At 44.7% G+C, this 14,804-nt stretch overlaps 2 protein-coding genes and 1 non-coding gene across 5 annotated transcripts in view; 1 reads left to right on the top strand and 2 right to left on the bottom strand.

Annotated features, from left to right (window-relative positions):
- Positions 1 to 14,804, top strand: part of ERG (ETS transcription factor ERG) — a 284,049-nt gene that overhangs the window by 158,541 nt on the left and 110,704 nt on the right. The gene's annotated exons all lie outside the window — the stretch shown is intronic.
- On the bottom strand, positions 551 to 8,790 carry LOC138768135 (fatty acyl-CoA hydrolase precursor, medium chain-like). Its single transcript, XM_069946220.1, has 13 exons — positions 8,730 to 8,790; positions 6,360 to 6,564; positions 6,128 to 6,266; positions 5,331 to 5,464; positions 4,123 to 4,276; positions 3,881 to 3,994; positions 3,604 to 3,699; positions 3,197 to 3,337; positions 3,036 to 3,113; positions 1,793 to 1,940; positions 1,524 to 1,673; positions 1,119 to 1,191; positions 551 to 728 (listed from the first exon to the last, which is right to left on the bottom strand). Exons 1-13 carry the CDS (start codon positions 8,788 to 8,790, stop codon positions 551 to 553), a joined length of 1,671 nt encoding a protein of 556 aa, XP_069802321.1.
- On the bottom strand, positions 10,865 to 11,055 carry LOC138768229 (U2 spliceosomal RNA). The gene has a single exon (XR_011358960.1). It is a non-coding gene; the product is annotated as a U2 spliceosomal RNA (small nuclear RNA).

Genomic DNA, 14,804 nt, shown 5'->3' on the forward strand with positions numbered 1-14,804 from the left:
ATTTTTGTCAGTGAGTGTATATTTGGCCCCTGATGGATTTGGGGACCTGCAACCAATTACATTATTGTGAAGCACTTTAAAGAGTTTCTGCTTGTTTCTATATCACACACAAGAAAGCTCTTTAAGTAAAAAAAATCCTTGATTTATTGGATCATCAGTAAAGTTAGTTCCAATATCAAAATGTACAAAAAAAATGTATTCATAGCTGTATAGTGGGGGTCCCTGCACCACCTTATTTGCTGAAGAGAACAAATATGGGAACAGAAATGTCTCTGCTCACCCCATTACAGTGTAAGATAGGTAATGTAACGTAGATAAATTTCATATATGACCCGAGCATGCACTCTATAGGGAGCAGCATATGTCATGGACATTTCTGTGATCTGTTTTTGTCAATATTAGAGTGTTTTTTAAACGATAGGAGTCAATGTCCTCATCTGCCCAAATGGTTGTTCTCTTTTGCTTGTAAAATAAGAAGGAGCAGTGGTGACCCCTTTACTGCTCTATAAGCTGTGACTATGGGTCAGATCCCTGTCAGCTTTGGGGACATCTACAGCTCTATGTGCTCCTCTGTTTCTGGTATCTGCTTCTCGGAAAGCAACTTGGTCCAGAATTCATACTTTTTAGCCTTCAGCTGTTTCGCAGCCTTCTGCTCCAAGTTAATCCCCATATAACCTTCATCTTCGTCATATGGGGGCCAATGCACCAGGCCTGGACCATTGGGATTTCTGCAAACGAGAAGAAATTAGTAGGAAAACATGAAATTCTACAGAGGGAACTTGAAGGTGTCAGGGAATGTAAGACTATAGCATCCAGCCTCCTACATAGAAACATAGAAGATTGCCGACAGAAAAAGACCACTGGGTCTATCTAATTTGTCCTTTTAGTATTTCCCTTCTTATTATCTTAGGATAGATATATGTTTATCCCAGGCAGGTTTAAATTGTGTTATTGTAGATTTACCAACCACATCTGCTGGAAGTTTGTTCCAAGCATCAAATACTCTTTCAGTAGAGTAATATGTTCTCACGTTGCTTACTCTAGAATATCTCCATCATACAGTAACACCCAACAAATGTCAGCCGCTCATAGAAAGTCTGTGTGCACGAGTCTCTTACCCTGTACGGGCAAAGTTGGCCCAATGCTTCATAAGAGTCTTACTCAGAGTCTTCTCTTCTTCCGTAAAGGGTTCTAAGGACATAAAACCAAAGAACGACATTAGGTTAATGACACAGGAGTTATACAGCACCATATAACGTGTAATCTATACATCAAGTAATAAACTTAACACAGAGGAGTTCAATTTTACAAAGTTTTCTAAATTCATTGTAATAAGTCATATAATGTTACATAACTGAGTACTACATCACAGATTCTTATTTTGTGTCACAAAACAGGCAATAAGAAATGTACAAGTTCAAAGAGGGTTGTACATTTTTTTCAGAAATTTTCTATCATATCCTTAGTGCTCAAACTATATCACTGAATAAACTAAGGCCTCTGAACACCCTCTAGTAGGTTACCTGTGAACACAATGTCATCCCCTAAAAATGGACCTCCCATCACAAAAGCCAACTCATCTCCATGATCAGCCTTAACAAAGTCTGGCTTAGAGTCCTTAAACAGTGAGGGACGGTGCTGGAACTCATAGAAGTAGGTGGGATGGCCAGCATCTGGAATTAGAGGTAGTGTTAGATGACAAGCAACACAGGGAGGACTAGAGCGATAGGGTATGTGGGATACTCCTATCACAGAAGCAACATATGCCAGGAGGTTATTATGTTTCCCGTACCTCTGTGATACTTGGCAACTCTCAGTGCTGGGACAACAAAGACAAGGTCTCCAGCTAGATCTAGGAAGCGGTTACGAATTTCACCTGGATCGGTCTCATCTCCAATATACTCATCCATCAGGCGGCTGGTGGCACTGGAGAATGAACTCTATAATATATCAAGATATTCAATAATGAGGTGAAGGTGGCAAAGCTGTCAAATGGAATCAGTGTATCCTACAATAGATAAGATGGTGTTGTCAGAACATTAGGACATGCTCTGGGGCACAGAAGAATTATACAAAATTGTAAAATGTGCATGGGGATATCTGAATATACAGTTTCCACACTAACGGTGTGCAACAACGGCCACGATTAATTCAAAATATGCATTGTGCTAAAATCAATGGGATCCCTAGCGGCCGCAGCAAAAAATGACATGTCAGTTATACAACCCTGACAGTGCACACAAACCACCGTTACCATCACCACCGTTACCATTACCGTTATAATTTTGATGTGCTTATCAAGGCATGTCCAGACCTGGGGTCTGCTGGTCTCTTGCAACCAGTATTCAGAGTAAAATCCATTTATTTCAAAGGAGCAGCAGAGTGCATTTGTGCGCTAGGCCGGCAGCGTCTATCTCCCTGTCTTTTTTTTTCCGCACGCCTCCTGCTTTCTTTTTTGGCATATGCCATACATAGGGTTAACACACTGAATTGTAAATAGAGATATGAATGTGACTTGAAAGCCATTGTTATGCTAGGTCCACCTGTAGCCTGTGGTCTAGTTCAAGGTTTGAGGTCCTTGTACAAATTTTCCTTACAGACTAAGGCTGGGTTCACACTACGTATATTTCAGTCAGTATTGTGGTCCTCATATTGCAACCAAAACCAGGAGTGGATTAAAAACACAGAAAGGCTCTGTTCACACAATGTTGAAATTGAGTGGATGGCCGCCATTTAATGGCAAATATTTGCTGTTATTTTAAAACAACGGCTGTTATATTGAAATAATGGCAGTTATTTACTGTTATATGACGGCCATCCACTCAATTTCACCATTGTGTGAACAGAGCCTTTCTATGTTTTTAATCCACTCCTGGTTTTGGTTGCAATATGAGGACCACAATACTGACTGGGCATTCGGGGTAAAAACTAATTTTTCCCGGCAACGCTGCAAGGTTTATCCTACATAATAAATGGTTTACCATATACTGTAAATAACCTACAATCCCACCTTCCCGCAAGACCACATCTCCTACCAGAAGGGGGAAGCCCCTTAGTAGATTTTCCACCATCTCTTTTTCCATTCCTTCTTGTAATCCAGTGATGTTCATAGCCTGAGAATAATATGAGGGTAAGAATAATTATCATGATACATATCTTTGGGTTATCTGATCAGTTTCACATCTATCAATCTTACCAACAGAAGGGCCCATCCAAATTCTTGGTTGGTAACTCCAGTCAGAAACGGGACACTGTTCACCTCTTTATCAGCCAAAATTTGTTCTACGGGTTTAGGGAAGAACACCCCATCGATGAATGGAGGCAGAGCCATCCATTTCTACAAGTGCAGGAAAGCAGCAAGTAAGCTGTGTACCCCAAGACCCATAAGTATAACTCAGCCTACTGTTTAAGAGAAGTGGACAGAATCCTTTGCTTTACATTTCTATGCGTATTTTGTACTCTTACATCACATCTGGAACTGCTCCTCATGGTAAGAAGATCTGATTTGTACACTATAAACTTGTAGCTTGGTTTATGCTAGAACCAATGACAACTTTCATGCAGGGATCGGGATATTAGATGCTATCACTGTAAAGACCATACCATAAGAATGACAAGAGACTGCATCTCTTCTTCAGATTTTGCCTTTAGACAGTCCACAACCGTGTCCACCTCACAGCCCGAAATGTTGGCCACAATCTGCAAAAGGAAGATACAAAATTCGATCTTCATCTCTTACTGTGCTGATCTACTACCTGTTCCTTTATGTTAGCAAGAATAGGACTGGTCCAGCTTTTAATTCTAGACCTTCATTGTTCCACCTGCAATGCTAGTGCAGTAACCACATAGTAGGTGAATTCACTCTATAACTTTTACTTACATTTCTGATAAACACAACTTCTTCTGTAGACTTAGCCACCAACAATGGCAATAGGATTACACCACTCTCAGCAATAGCTCTGTGGAATAAGCCCTTGGTTAAGGGAGACGCCACCTGGATATAGTAATAAACAGTGGGAGATAGAATGATTAGAATTTATCTTTTCCACCCAATGCCCCTTGGTTACTTCAAATGGCCAGAACCAATCATCATATCCCAATTTCAATCATACTCCAGCTTACCAATGCAGAGACGCTCATTCCACCCGCAGACTCCCCAAATATAGTCACAGAGTTGGGGTCACCACTGAAATCTGCAATGTTCTTTTGAACCCACTGAAGAGCTGCCACCTGATCAAAGAAGCCATAGTTCCCAGGAGCTCGGTCATCTCCAGAGCTGGGATAAGGTAAGAAAGTGCTGTTACTGAGGTGAAATTCATATCTTAAGTGGTTGAACATGACTCCAGACTCCAGATTTACAAGTTAAAATGGGCCATGTTTATTAGGTACTTTAGACTATTTTTGAGCCATTCTAAAAAAAGGCGTTTTGGCTAACATTAAAAGTGGGTAAGGTGGCATGAGGTAAGACAAATCCAACTTTAGGCCACGTTCACACAATGTCTGACACAGGCCGTTCTGTGGCCCGGCCGTTCTGCGACCCTACCAATAAACTTCTGTGACCCTGTCGTTCTGCAGTATCGGCCGGATAATCTTCTAAATTTCTATTGAATTGGGATTTAACCACATCCATGTGCGCCCGCATCCCAATTCACTATTGCACAAAATAGAAAGTGTTGCAAGAGTCGCACTCTCCATTGTGTGCACTGTCAGGGTTGTGCGGCCGCTATTCAATGAATAGTGGCCGCACAAAAGTTACAAGTCAGTTTTCATTGCGGCTGCTAGCAATCCCGGCCGGAGCGTATACTATGGAATCCAGACAGGATTCCATTCTTTGTCAATGTAAAGTATCTTTTGAATTAATCATGGCCCTTGTTTCAAATTGCAACTACGAACGTGATTTATTAAAAAAATAAGTTGTGTGATCATGGCCTAAGTATGTAGTATACCTGGCATTCTAAAATTAAAAGCAACCAATTAAGAGTTGCAATTCATGTAATTAGTTTTAGTTTTAGACCTAGTGGTGAGAATGAAAACTTCAAGATTTCAGGTTTATTTTATAGTGTAGACAGCAAAATTGAAAACTGAAAAAAAAAGAACTGTAAAAATGTTTGACATAAAAATTAGATTTAAACAATAGGTCAATTATGGATGTTGAATATAAGAAAATAAAATAAATCTCTTTAAGTGTCTCTCTAAAGGTGAGACGGTATTAATAATTCTGTCCCACTACATGCATAGATAACATTGTGTATAGCAAGTGGTCAGGGATAGTTAGGAAATACTCAAGACTTACTCATAGGCATATGAGTTACAGTTACTGTATACAATACCTGAAGAACCCAAGGAGTCCCAACCGATACTGTATGGAAACAACGACAACGTTTTCATAGGCGCTTAGTGCAGAACCGTCAAACATTATAGCTCCTCCCATAACCAAACCTCCACCGTGTATGAACACCATGACCTGGAAAGAAGATGAGGCTGTCGATTACTATAGAACACAGTGTGAATGAAGTGTCTTGGACTAGGCTCTCTCGAACCCTTGCTTGAGGGCTCTCATTACATGGACTGTCTGTGAACCCTTATGGTGATGGCACTCTACCTGTACAAACACTGAATCTTCGTGAACTTCTTATCATCAGTCTTTTTCCTGCTTTAGAAGCTCTAACACTCATTTCTGCTCCAGATGTCTTTTGACCAACTTGGGTCAGTTGTGTACAGCAGCCCATGGCTTTTCCCACCACTCATACTATTAATACCTGCCATCATCTCTGCTGCTTTAACAGTCTCAGGCCACAACACTCTGGCTTTCATTAGGCCTGACAGCAAAACCTTCGCTATCAACAGCAATTGTTCTGGAAGGAATCCCTCTTGCTCTATGCAGGCATGGAGGCTCAATCAAATGTGCACCAAACGGCACCCACCTATAGCAGTCACTGCAGCCTTCCTAATTCCAGTATAATGCAAAGGGCTAGAATCCCCAACACTATCTTATTAACCACACAGAAAATGTGGCTAATATGCATTAGTAAATGCAACATACATATAGAGATATAGGCACAAGAAAATCTAAAGTTTAACAGCAAGGCAATATTTTGCAGTACAAGCAATGATGCATTACACTTACAGGCAGCTTCTCGTCTTTTTCATGATCTGATGGGGTGAATATGTTCAGATACAGACAGTCCTCAGACACCGGGGGAATAGTAAGCTCGACTTTAAATATCTCCTTTAACATGTCCATCATCTCACGATCCTGCAGACACCTATAGGATGATTGATTATATTTACACACTTACTTGATAATAACTTATGAGTGAGTGCTGAGTGCTGCCCCACCAACCTCTATGGGCACTTACATTGGAGCATAGTCTGTTGCCTCCCTGGTTGAGCGCCATCTTACGGGGGGTTCTGGGGATGCAAATCTCAATGAACCAACTGGAGGTTTGGCGAATGGGACTCCATAGAAGGCGTGGACGGTCCTATCTGTTCCCTTCACAGACAGCGTTTTTCCTCGCAGCTTGCCATATTGTGTTTCCACCTCAGGGCGACCGTCCTGCTGTCCTAAAGTCAGGGAAACCAGCAGAATATCGGATTCACAACAGCACGTATATTATGCATCATGGGATTAACTCTGTTATCAGTTTCTCTGGCTTAGTCCTATCTCTCCCAGAACAAAGGGGTCAGGTGGTGATCTTCTATCACACCACTGACATCATTTGTCAGTGGTTTTTCAGGGAAGCCCAAAGCATTATATACAAACGGCCTTAAGGCCCTATTACGCGAAATGATTATCGGCTGTATTCAGCCGATATCGGCCTTTACGGCCGAAAATCGTCTTGTGTAATAGAAGGCAACGATCAGCCGACATGAACAATGTGTTAAACGTGTTAAAAGACAAACGACTAATATAGCAACGATCTTCTGCCATCGCTTAGTGGAACAGAAGCGGCAGCAGCAGACCGCTTCTACCTGTTATGGGCTGCCCGGACGATCCAGCGATCTCCCGGGTGGTCCCTATTTGAAAGCAGCTATGGTCAGACAGACCAGTCTCAGCTGACTTAGAAAGCCAGGCACTTTACTCAAATATCTTCATTAGTTTTATAGAGTTAAGACAGCAGCACGTTTCCGACCACCAGTGCTTTTAACCAGGGGGACTCAGGACCCCTGTACTTGTGATTAGTGTGTATCCCAGTGGTCAGACCTCCACCTGCAGATAGGTAAGACCCCTTTAAAGAGCCCCCTCATGTTGAATTATCTGAGGGCCCAGCAGATGCAACCAATGAAGAATTTAATGGCAGCAATGAAATAGGATTTGCATTATAAAAATAATACAGAGTAATACAACACAAGTCGTCATACAGAATCAATTTATGCACTGTTCGGATATGTTGCAAGTGACTTGGGAATGACCATATACAGTATACTGAGCTGTGCCTCCTGAAGTTAATCAATAACCTTTGAAAGAAACACAGAAAATACTGCAGTGTCAGCAGCTTCTTATCAGGGCTCTTGTAACAATGGAAAACTTTTGTTTATATAGTACTAAGAGATTAAACTCTATAGGTGAGAGGACCCTGCCCATAAGTGCTTACACTCTACAGGAGAGAGGACCCTTCCCATAAGAGCTTACACTCTACAGGAGATAGGACCCTGTCCATAAGAGCTTACACTCTACAGGAGAGAGGACCCTTCCCATAAGAGCTTACACTCTACAGGAGATAGGACCCTGCCCATAACAGCTTACACTCTACAGGAGAGAGGACCCTACCCATAAGAGCTTACACTCTACAGGAGAGAGGCCCCTGCCCATAAGAGCTTACACTCTACAGGAGAGAGGACGCTGCCCATAAAAGCTTATTCTCTACAGGAGAGAGGACCCTGCACATAAAAGCTTACACTCTACAGGAGAGAGGACCCTGCCCATAAGAGCTTACACTCTACAGGAGAGAGGACCCTACCCATAAGAGCTTACACTCTACAGGAGAGAGGACCCTGCCCATAAGTGCTTACACTGTACAGGAGAGAGGACCCTGTCCATAAGAGCTTACACTCTATAGGAGAGAGATCCCTGCCCATAAGAGCTTACACTCTACAGGAGAGAAGACCCTGCCCATAAGAGCTTACACTCTACAGAAGAGAGGACCCTGCACATAAGAGCTTACACTCTACAGGAGAGACGACCCTGCCCATAAGAACGTACACTCTACAGGAGAGAGGTCCCTGCCCATAAGAGCTTACACTCTACAGGAGAGAGGTCCCTGCACATAAGAGCTTACACTCTACAGGAGAGAGAACCCTGCCCATAACAGCTTACACTCTACAGGAGAGAGGACCCTGCCCATAAGAGCTTACACTCTACAGGAGAGTGGATCCTGTGCATAAAAGTTTACACTCTACAGGAGAGAGGACCCTGCCCATAAGAACGTACACTCTACAGGAGAGAGATCCCTGCCCATAACAGCTTACACTCTACAGAAGAGTGGATCCTGTCCATAAAAGTTTACACTCTACTGGAGAGAGGTCCCTGTCCATAAGAGCTTGCACTCTACAGGAGAGGGGCCCCTATACATATGAGATTACACGAGAGGCGTGTAGACTTTCACTTCCTTTGCTCTCAGTGTAACGTGACCCTGTTATAGTGAGACTGCACATTGTGAAAAGATCTGTGTTTCTTACGCTGTATTATTTCTGCACCCACAATTAACCTTATTATAATGTCTCCTTACCTGATACCAGGACCCCCAGAGCCAGGGTGCACAGCACAACTACTCTCATCAGAGCCGCCATCAGTGCAGAGAGTTCAATCATAAAAGATGACCTGCAGGACTTCTTATAAGGTGGTTGCTCTGGGCTGATCCATATCACGTGAGGCAGGGTTATCCTTGAACCTGTGATTGGTTGCCGAGTGTGTTGACCATTATATCATAGCATGGCCTAGATCAGGGCAGGTGTATGGTTGACATTTATGGTAACAGGTTTGTGCAGTTATCCTTATACAGTCAACATAAGCGATAGACTAGTAATTCCAGACCAGTGACTCACACAACCCCTTTACTGTTTGGTTGACCAGTAAACTATCAGCCCCATCAATATTAATCATTTTTAAAGAAAAATATTTATATATATGTAGTTTAGCCTTTCATTCCTACAAATCCAGCTGTATCAGCCGAGTGGGGTATTACCTCATAGGACCACCAGGGTGGTAATGCACATGTATGTGACATTGTGTTATGCTCATAAAACATGAATGCAACTAGGAGTATCTGTGCATGGCTGCCCTACCTCTGCCCTCATAAAACATGGCAGTGGAATAGGGGGAGAGTTAGGGAGTGGAACTGTAGGGGCCTCACACCAACCCACCTACATATATTGTCATATGTGCCCTGAGTAATACTATATGTGATGACATTGCACTGGTTATCCCTGAGCTGTATTATGCGCTACATTATTTGTTATATAATGCATTGAAGGTCTGCAGTGTTACTTTTTTGCCACTAGATCCTGCTGTGTATTATAGACAATTAGTAAATGGTGAGGCAGGAAGTGAGAAGTGTGTGGCTGAGACCACATGGAGTGCCAGAGAAGGCTATGAGACTCTGCTGCGTATGGCTGATCTGCTGCTGCTCAATACAGTACAAGGAAATGCATATTTCAAGGTATCTTCATGCATAAGTGCATGTTCTTCACCTTTATAAATAATAAAGAACTTAAAACTGAAAATGTTACTTCTGCAAAAATAATCTGGGTGTAATAGTGGAAAAGGCCAATCTACTAAATACATCCTTCTTTACTGAATTTACACAGGAGAATCCTATAACAAATTACATGACTTGGGATCATGTAAATCCTAACATAAACCTCACCTGCAACACAACAAGAAGTGGGGCGATGCCGATGACTTAAAAACATTAAAATCCACAAATCACCGGGCCTAGAAGGCATGCATCCCAGTGTTTTGCAAGAATTAAGTACGGATTCCGCTGCTTGTCCCCACATGCTCCCACTTGACTCTCCACTTGTGCCATAGACTCCAGTCTACGGTCAGGCAGATTCCGCCGTCCACCCAAAGAATGGACGGGTTCTCCTTATTCCCAATATTTAAAGACTCTATAATCACAGGGACTGTTCCACAGGAGTGGGGCATAGCTAATGTGGTACCAATATTGAAGAAGGGGTCAAACAGTCACCCTCGAAACTATAGGCTGGTAAGTCAAACTTCAATGGTGGGTAAAGTATTTGCCAAGGCTAATAAAATAATGGGATACATAAAAAAAGGCATGGATTCTAAAGATGAGAACATAGTTTTGCCTCTTTACAAATCACTGGTCAGACCACATATGGAATACTGTGTACAGCACCAGACACCTGTATTAGAGAAGGACACAGCTTAACTGGAGCGGGTGCAGAGGAGTGCGACCTCATTGAGGAAATGGGATGTCTAAGGGGTGATCTGATCACAATGTACAAATATATGAATGGACAGTATAGAGATCTTTGTAGTGATCTTTTTTCACCTATCCCTGTAACCATAATGAGGGGGCATCCTCTATGTCTAGAGGAAAGCAGGTTTCACCATCAACACAGATGCATATTCTTTACTGTAAGAGCAGTGAGACTATGGAACTCTCTGCCACATGATGTTGTCGTGGCCGATTCATTAAATAGGTTCAAGGGAGGCCTGGATGCCTTTCTCAATAAATATAATATTACAAGTTATGGGCATTAGATAATATGTTATAGAACATAGAGCGTTGATCTCCTACATCAAAAACCAGACTGAAAATAAAATGAATACATTTTTTATGTACGAAGTAGATTTGTGCCTGGTTTACTCCTGCTTCCCCATGTGTGTTTTTTTTTTTTTTTTTTCACTGAACCTAAAAGCACTGCAATACCAGGTCAATGCCAGGAGAGGACAGAGTGAGCGCTTTTTCCATTTCCTTGTTCTATAAGTTCATTTAGTATATGGTCCCCAGATAGGGGACGTATCAGATATTAAACTGATAAGAACAGATACTACACTTGATCAAAGCCAAAAGGCCGAAAAGCTAAACTTGTAGGGGACATTTATTAAAGGGTTAAAATGCCTTTTTTAGGTGCAGATGGGCCCGATCAGCGTAAAAATATTCGCAAATGGTCTATTTGCAAATAATTCATTCGCCTCTTGCCAGTGGCGTAGCCACCGTGGTCGCGGGGGTCGCCGCCGCGACCGGGCCCGCCACAAGGGGGGCCCGCGGGGCCCCCCGATCAATCACTCTTGTGACCGCAAGCATTGTTTTGCTTGCGGTCACAAGAGACTGGCTCCGTCTTTCCCCGGCTTCTGCGCGGCTGCCGGGGGTGTCGCGTCTTACCCCCGGCAGCGCGCGCATCCCAGAACTCCCTGCGCGCCTTGGGCCCTGACTTCCGGTTTCCGGCGCGCAGGGAGTTCTGGGATGCGCGCGCTGCCGGGGGTAAGACGCGACACCCCCGGCAGCCGCGCAGCAGTCGGGGACAGACCGAAGGCGAAGGAGTGAGGATCAACGTGGGAGCGCGATGTCAGGTGAGTTAAGTTTTGTTTTTTTATCAGCCTGTACGGGTGGGGGGAAAGAGGGGGACATCTATGAGGGTGGGGGGAAAGAGGGGGACATCTATGAGGGTGGGGGGAAAGAGGGGGCCATCTATGAGGGTGGGGGGAAAGGAGGGGGCCATCTATGAGGGTGGGGGGAAAGGAGGGGGCCATCTATGAGGGTGGGGGGAAAGGAGGGGGGCATCTATGAGGGTGGGGGGAAAGAGGGGGGCATCTATGAGGGTGGGGGGAAAGGAGGGGGGCATCTATGAGGGTGGGGGGAAAGGAGGGGGCCATCTATGAGGGTGGGGGGAAAGGAGGGGGCCATCTATGAGGGTGGGGGGGAAAGGAGGGGGCCATCTATGAGGGTGGGGGGAAAGGAGGGGGCCATCTATGAGGGTGGGGGGAAAGGAGGGGGCCATCTATGAGGGTGGGGGGAAAGGAGGGGGCCATCTATGAGGGTGGGGGGAAAGGAGGGGGCCATCTATGAGGGTGGGGGGAAAGGAGGGGGCCATCTATGAGGGTGGGGGGAAAAGAGGGGGCCATCTATGAGGGTGGGGGAAAGGAGGGGGGCATCTATGAGGGTGGGGGGGAAGGAGGGGGGCATTTATGAGGGTGGGGGGGAAGGAGGGGGGCATTTATGAGGGTGGGGGGGAAGGAGGGGGGCATTTATGAGGGTGGGGGGAAAGGAGGGGGCCATCTATGAGGGTGGGGGGGGGGGAAAGGGGACCATCTATAAGGGAGGGAGGAAGGGGACCATCTATAAAGGGAGGAAGGGGACCATCTATAAAGGGAGGGAGGAAGGGGACCATCTATAAAGGGAGGGAGGAAGGGGACCATCTATAAAGGGGGGGAAAGGGGACCATCTATAAAGGGGGGGAAAGGGGACCATCTATAAGGGAGGGAGGAAGGGGACCATCTATAAAGGGAGGGAGGAAGGGGACCATCTATAAAGGGGGGGAAAGGGGACCATCTATAAGGGAGGGGGGGAAAGGGGACCATCTATAAGGGAGGGGGGGGGGAAGGGGACCATCTATAAGGGAGGGGGGGGGAAGGGGACCATCTATAAGGGAGGGGGGGGAGAAGGGGACCATCTATAAGGGAGGGTGGGGGGAGAGGGGGCCATTCATAAGGGAGGGTGGGGGGAGAGGGGACCATCCATAAGGGAGGGTGAGGAGAGAGGGGGCCATCTATAAGGGAGGGGGTAGAGGGGGCCATCTATAAGGGAGGGGGTAGAGGGGGCCATCTATAAGGGAGGGGGTAGAGGGGGCCATCTATTTGGGGGGGCAACATAGGGGGAGAGGGAATACACAGAGGGGGGCATATATTATTAGGAGGTCACATAGAGTCAGGGCTACCCACTAAATGAGGGTGTAAAGGGGACAGTACAGATGTGCAGTGTGTAGAGAGATGAGGATGGTGTCAGAGTGAGGAGACTAATATGTCTGTCTGGCAGATTCTGTGGATTCGTGGCTCGGAGAAGTTCTCATAACGGCCCAGGACGGATGGAGAAGATGATGAAAAGGAAAGAACTCCGATCAGAAAAGACGTCTCCTGTGAGTCACCTGATATAACTGCAGTGTAATGTATATGGTGTATAGAGCCTGTGTAGAGCTGGGGCCACCTCTATATGACTGGATGAGGTGATTTAGTGTACTGGATTTGGTCAGTAACAATATGGTGGTGATGGTAGTGGTTGTGGTGTGGCGGTAATGTTTCCTCCCTATATACTGGTATTACTGGTAATATTGGTCTCAGTATACAGGATTTGGTCGGTAACAGTATGGCAGTAATAGGTAATATCTGTCTTGGTGTGTGTGTGTGTGTGTATGTGTATATATATATATATATATATATATATATATATATATATATATATATATATATACAGTGGTACCTTGGTTTAAGAGTAACTTCGTTTAAGAGCGTTTTGGTTGAAGAGCTCACAGTTTTTCAAAATTGTGACTTGGTTTAAGAGCATTGCTTTGGTTTAAGAACTTCCTGTATTGGGTGGGAGCGCGAGTGGAGAAGGGGCATGGCCTGCATAGCGGGGTCTACAGCACTGTACTCTAAACACCTTCCAAATCATAGCAGATCCCCTTCAGGCTGGGGCTTACATCAGGGGACAGGACTGTGTGTGGGGGGGTAATCTCTCCATAGCTGTAACCCCTCTCTCCCCGGACAGAGAGTGCTGCATGTATGTGCCCACATCTGCCCTGCTCATTCCTTCATACTCCCTGCAGTCTCTGTCCACCCTTGTGTTTCCCATCCTCTTCATTACTGTACAGTACAGAATAATAAATATATTTGGGGTGTGGAACCAATTGTCTGCATTTACATGATTTCTTATAGGAAAATTTGCTTTGGTTTAAGAGTGGATTTGGATTACAAGCACGGTCCTGGAACGAATTATGCTCATAATCCAAGGCACCACTGTGTATATATATAATATATATACACACACACACACAACAATAGCATCACTTGGTCGTGAAAGGAGGGGGGGGGGGGCCCAAGTTGGCCTCTCGCACCAGGGCCCAGGAGACATTAGCTACGCCCCTGCCTCTTGCGTCAGTGGGGCAAGGAGGGGGTGCCGCAGCATGCAGAGGGAAGAATGGAAGTGAAACCTAAGCCAGCTGTGACCTGACATAGGTTTCACTTTGTTTGATATTTCTCAGCCTTTGCTTTTGTCTCTGGGTCCTTATGTATTCCTGTTAGATGTTTTACAGTAAGTTATGCTGATTAGAGTTTTCATCAGTAATATTTTCAGGGTCATGGAGAGTAAGTGAGGGTGGGTTTCAGGGAAAGATCTAGGGATAGATTCATGAAAACCTAGTTAGGGACAGTTATTGAAGTTTTTGTTTCGTCATCCCTTTCAGTTCCTGGCTGCGAACCTCATCAATCATGGGTGCCATCATTTCTTTATCATTACTCTTTTTCTTTCATCTATTGGTGAGTTCATATTCTAGGTTTTTGTTATCTGTTTGCATTGATGCTTCAGACATCTGTTGTTGTGACTGTCTAGCTGTTACAAAACTTGGCTCTACAGTCCTGGGGATAGCTGTGGCCAGGACGCCTCAGTGCACTAAACTGCTCTGGCCACGCCTCTATGACACTTCAGAGCAGCAATAATAGGTGACTGCAGCCTAGGACAAGTACAATAAATATATAGATAGTCTTACTGCTTACATGGCTTTTTTGCAATGTAAGCAGTTTGAGTTGTCTTTTATAGCTGATAGTACCCCTTTAACTTATG

Source organism: Dendropsophus ebraccatus, chromosome 11 (assembly GCF_027789765.1).
Source record: "Dendropsophus ebraccatus isolate aDenEbr1 chromosome 11, aDenEbr1.pat, whole genome shotgun sequence".
Lineage (NCBI taxonomy): Eukaryota > Metazoa > Chordata > Amphibia > Anura > Hylidae > Dendropsophus > Dendropsophus ebraccatus.

Excerpts from the sequence above, each read along its gene's own strand:
- LOC138768135 (XM_069946220.1), bottom strand. The coding sequence starts at position 8,790 with ATGGCGGCTCTGATGAGAGTAGTTGTGCTGTGCACCCTGGCTCTGGGG. Across the intron at positions 3,700-3,880 it reads AAGTTGTGTTTATCAGAAAT|ATTGTGGCCAACATTTCGGG; the intron begins GTAAGTAAAAGT and ends TTCCTTTTGCAG. Across the intron at positions 1,192-1,523 it reads GGATGACATTGTGTTCACAG|AACCCTTTACGGAAGAAGAG; the intron begins GTAACCTACTAG and ends TTATGTCCTTAG.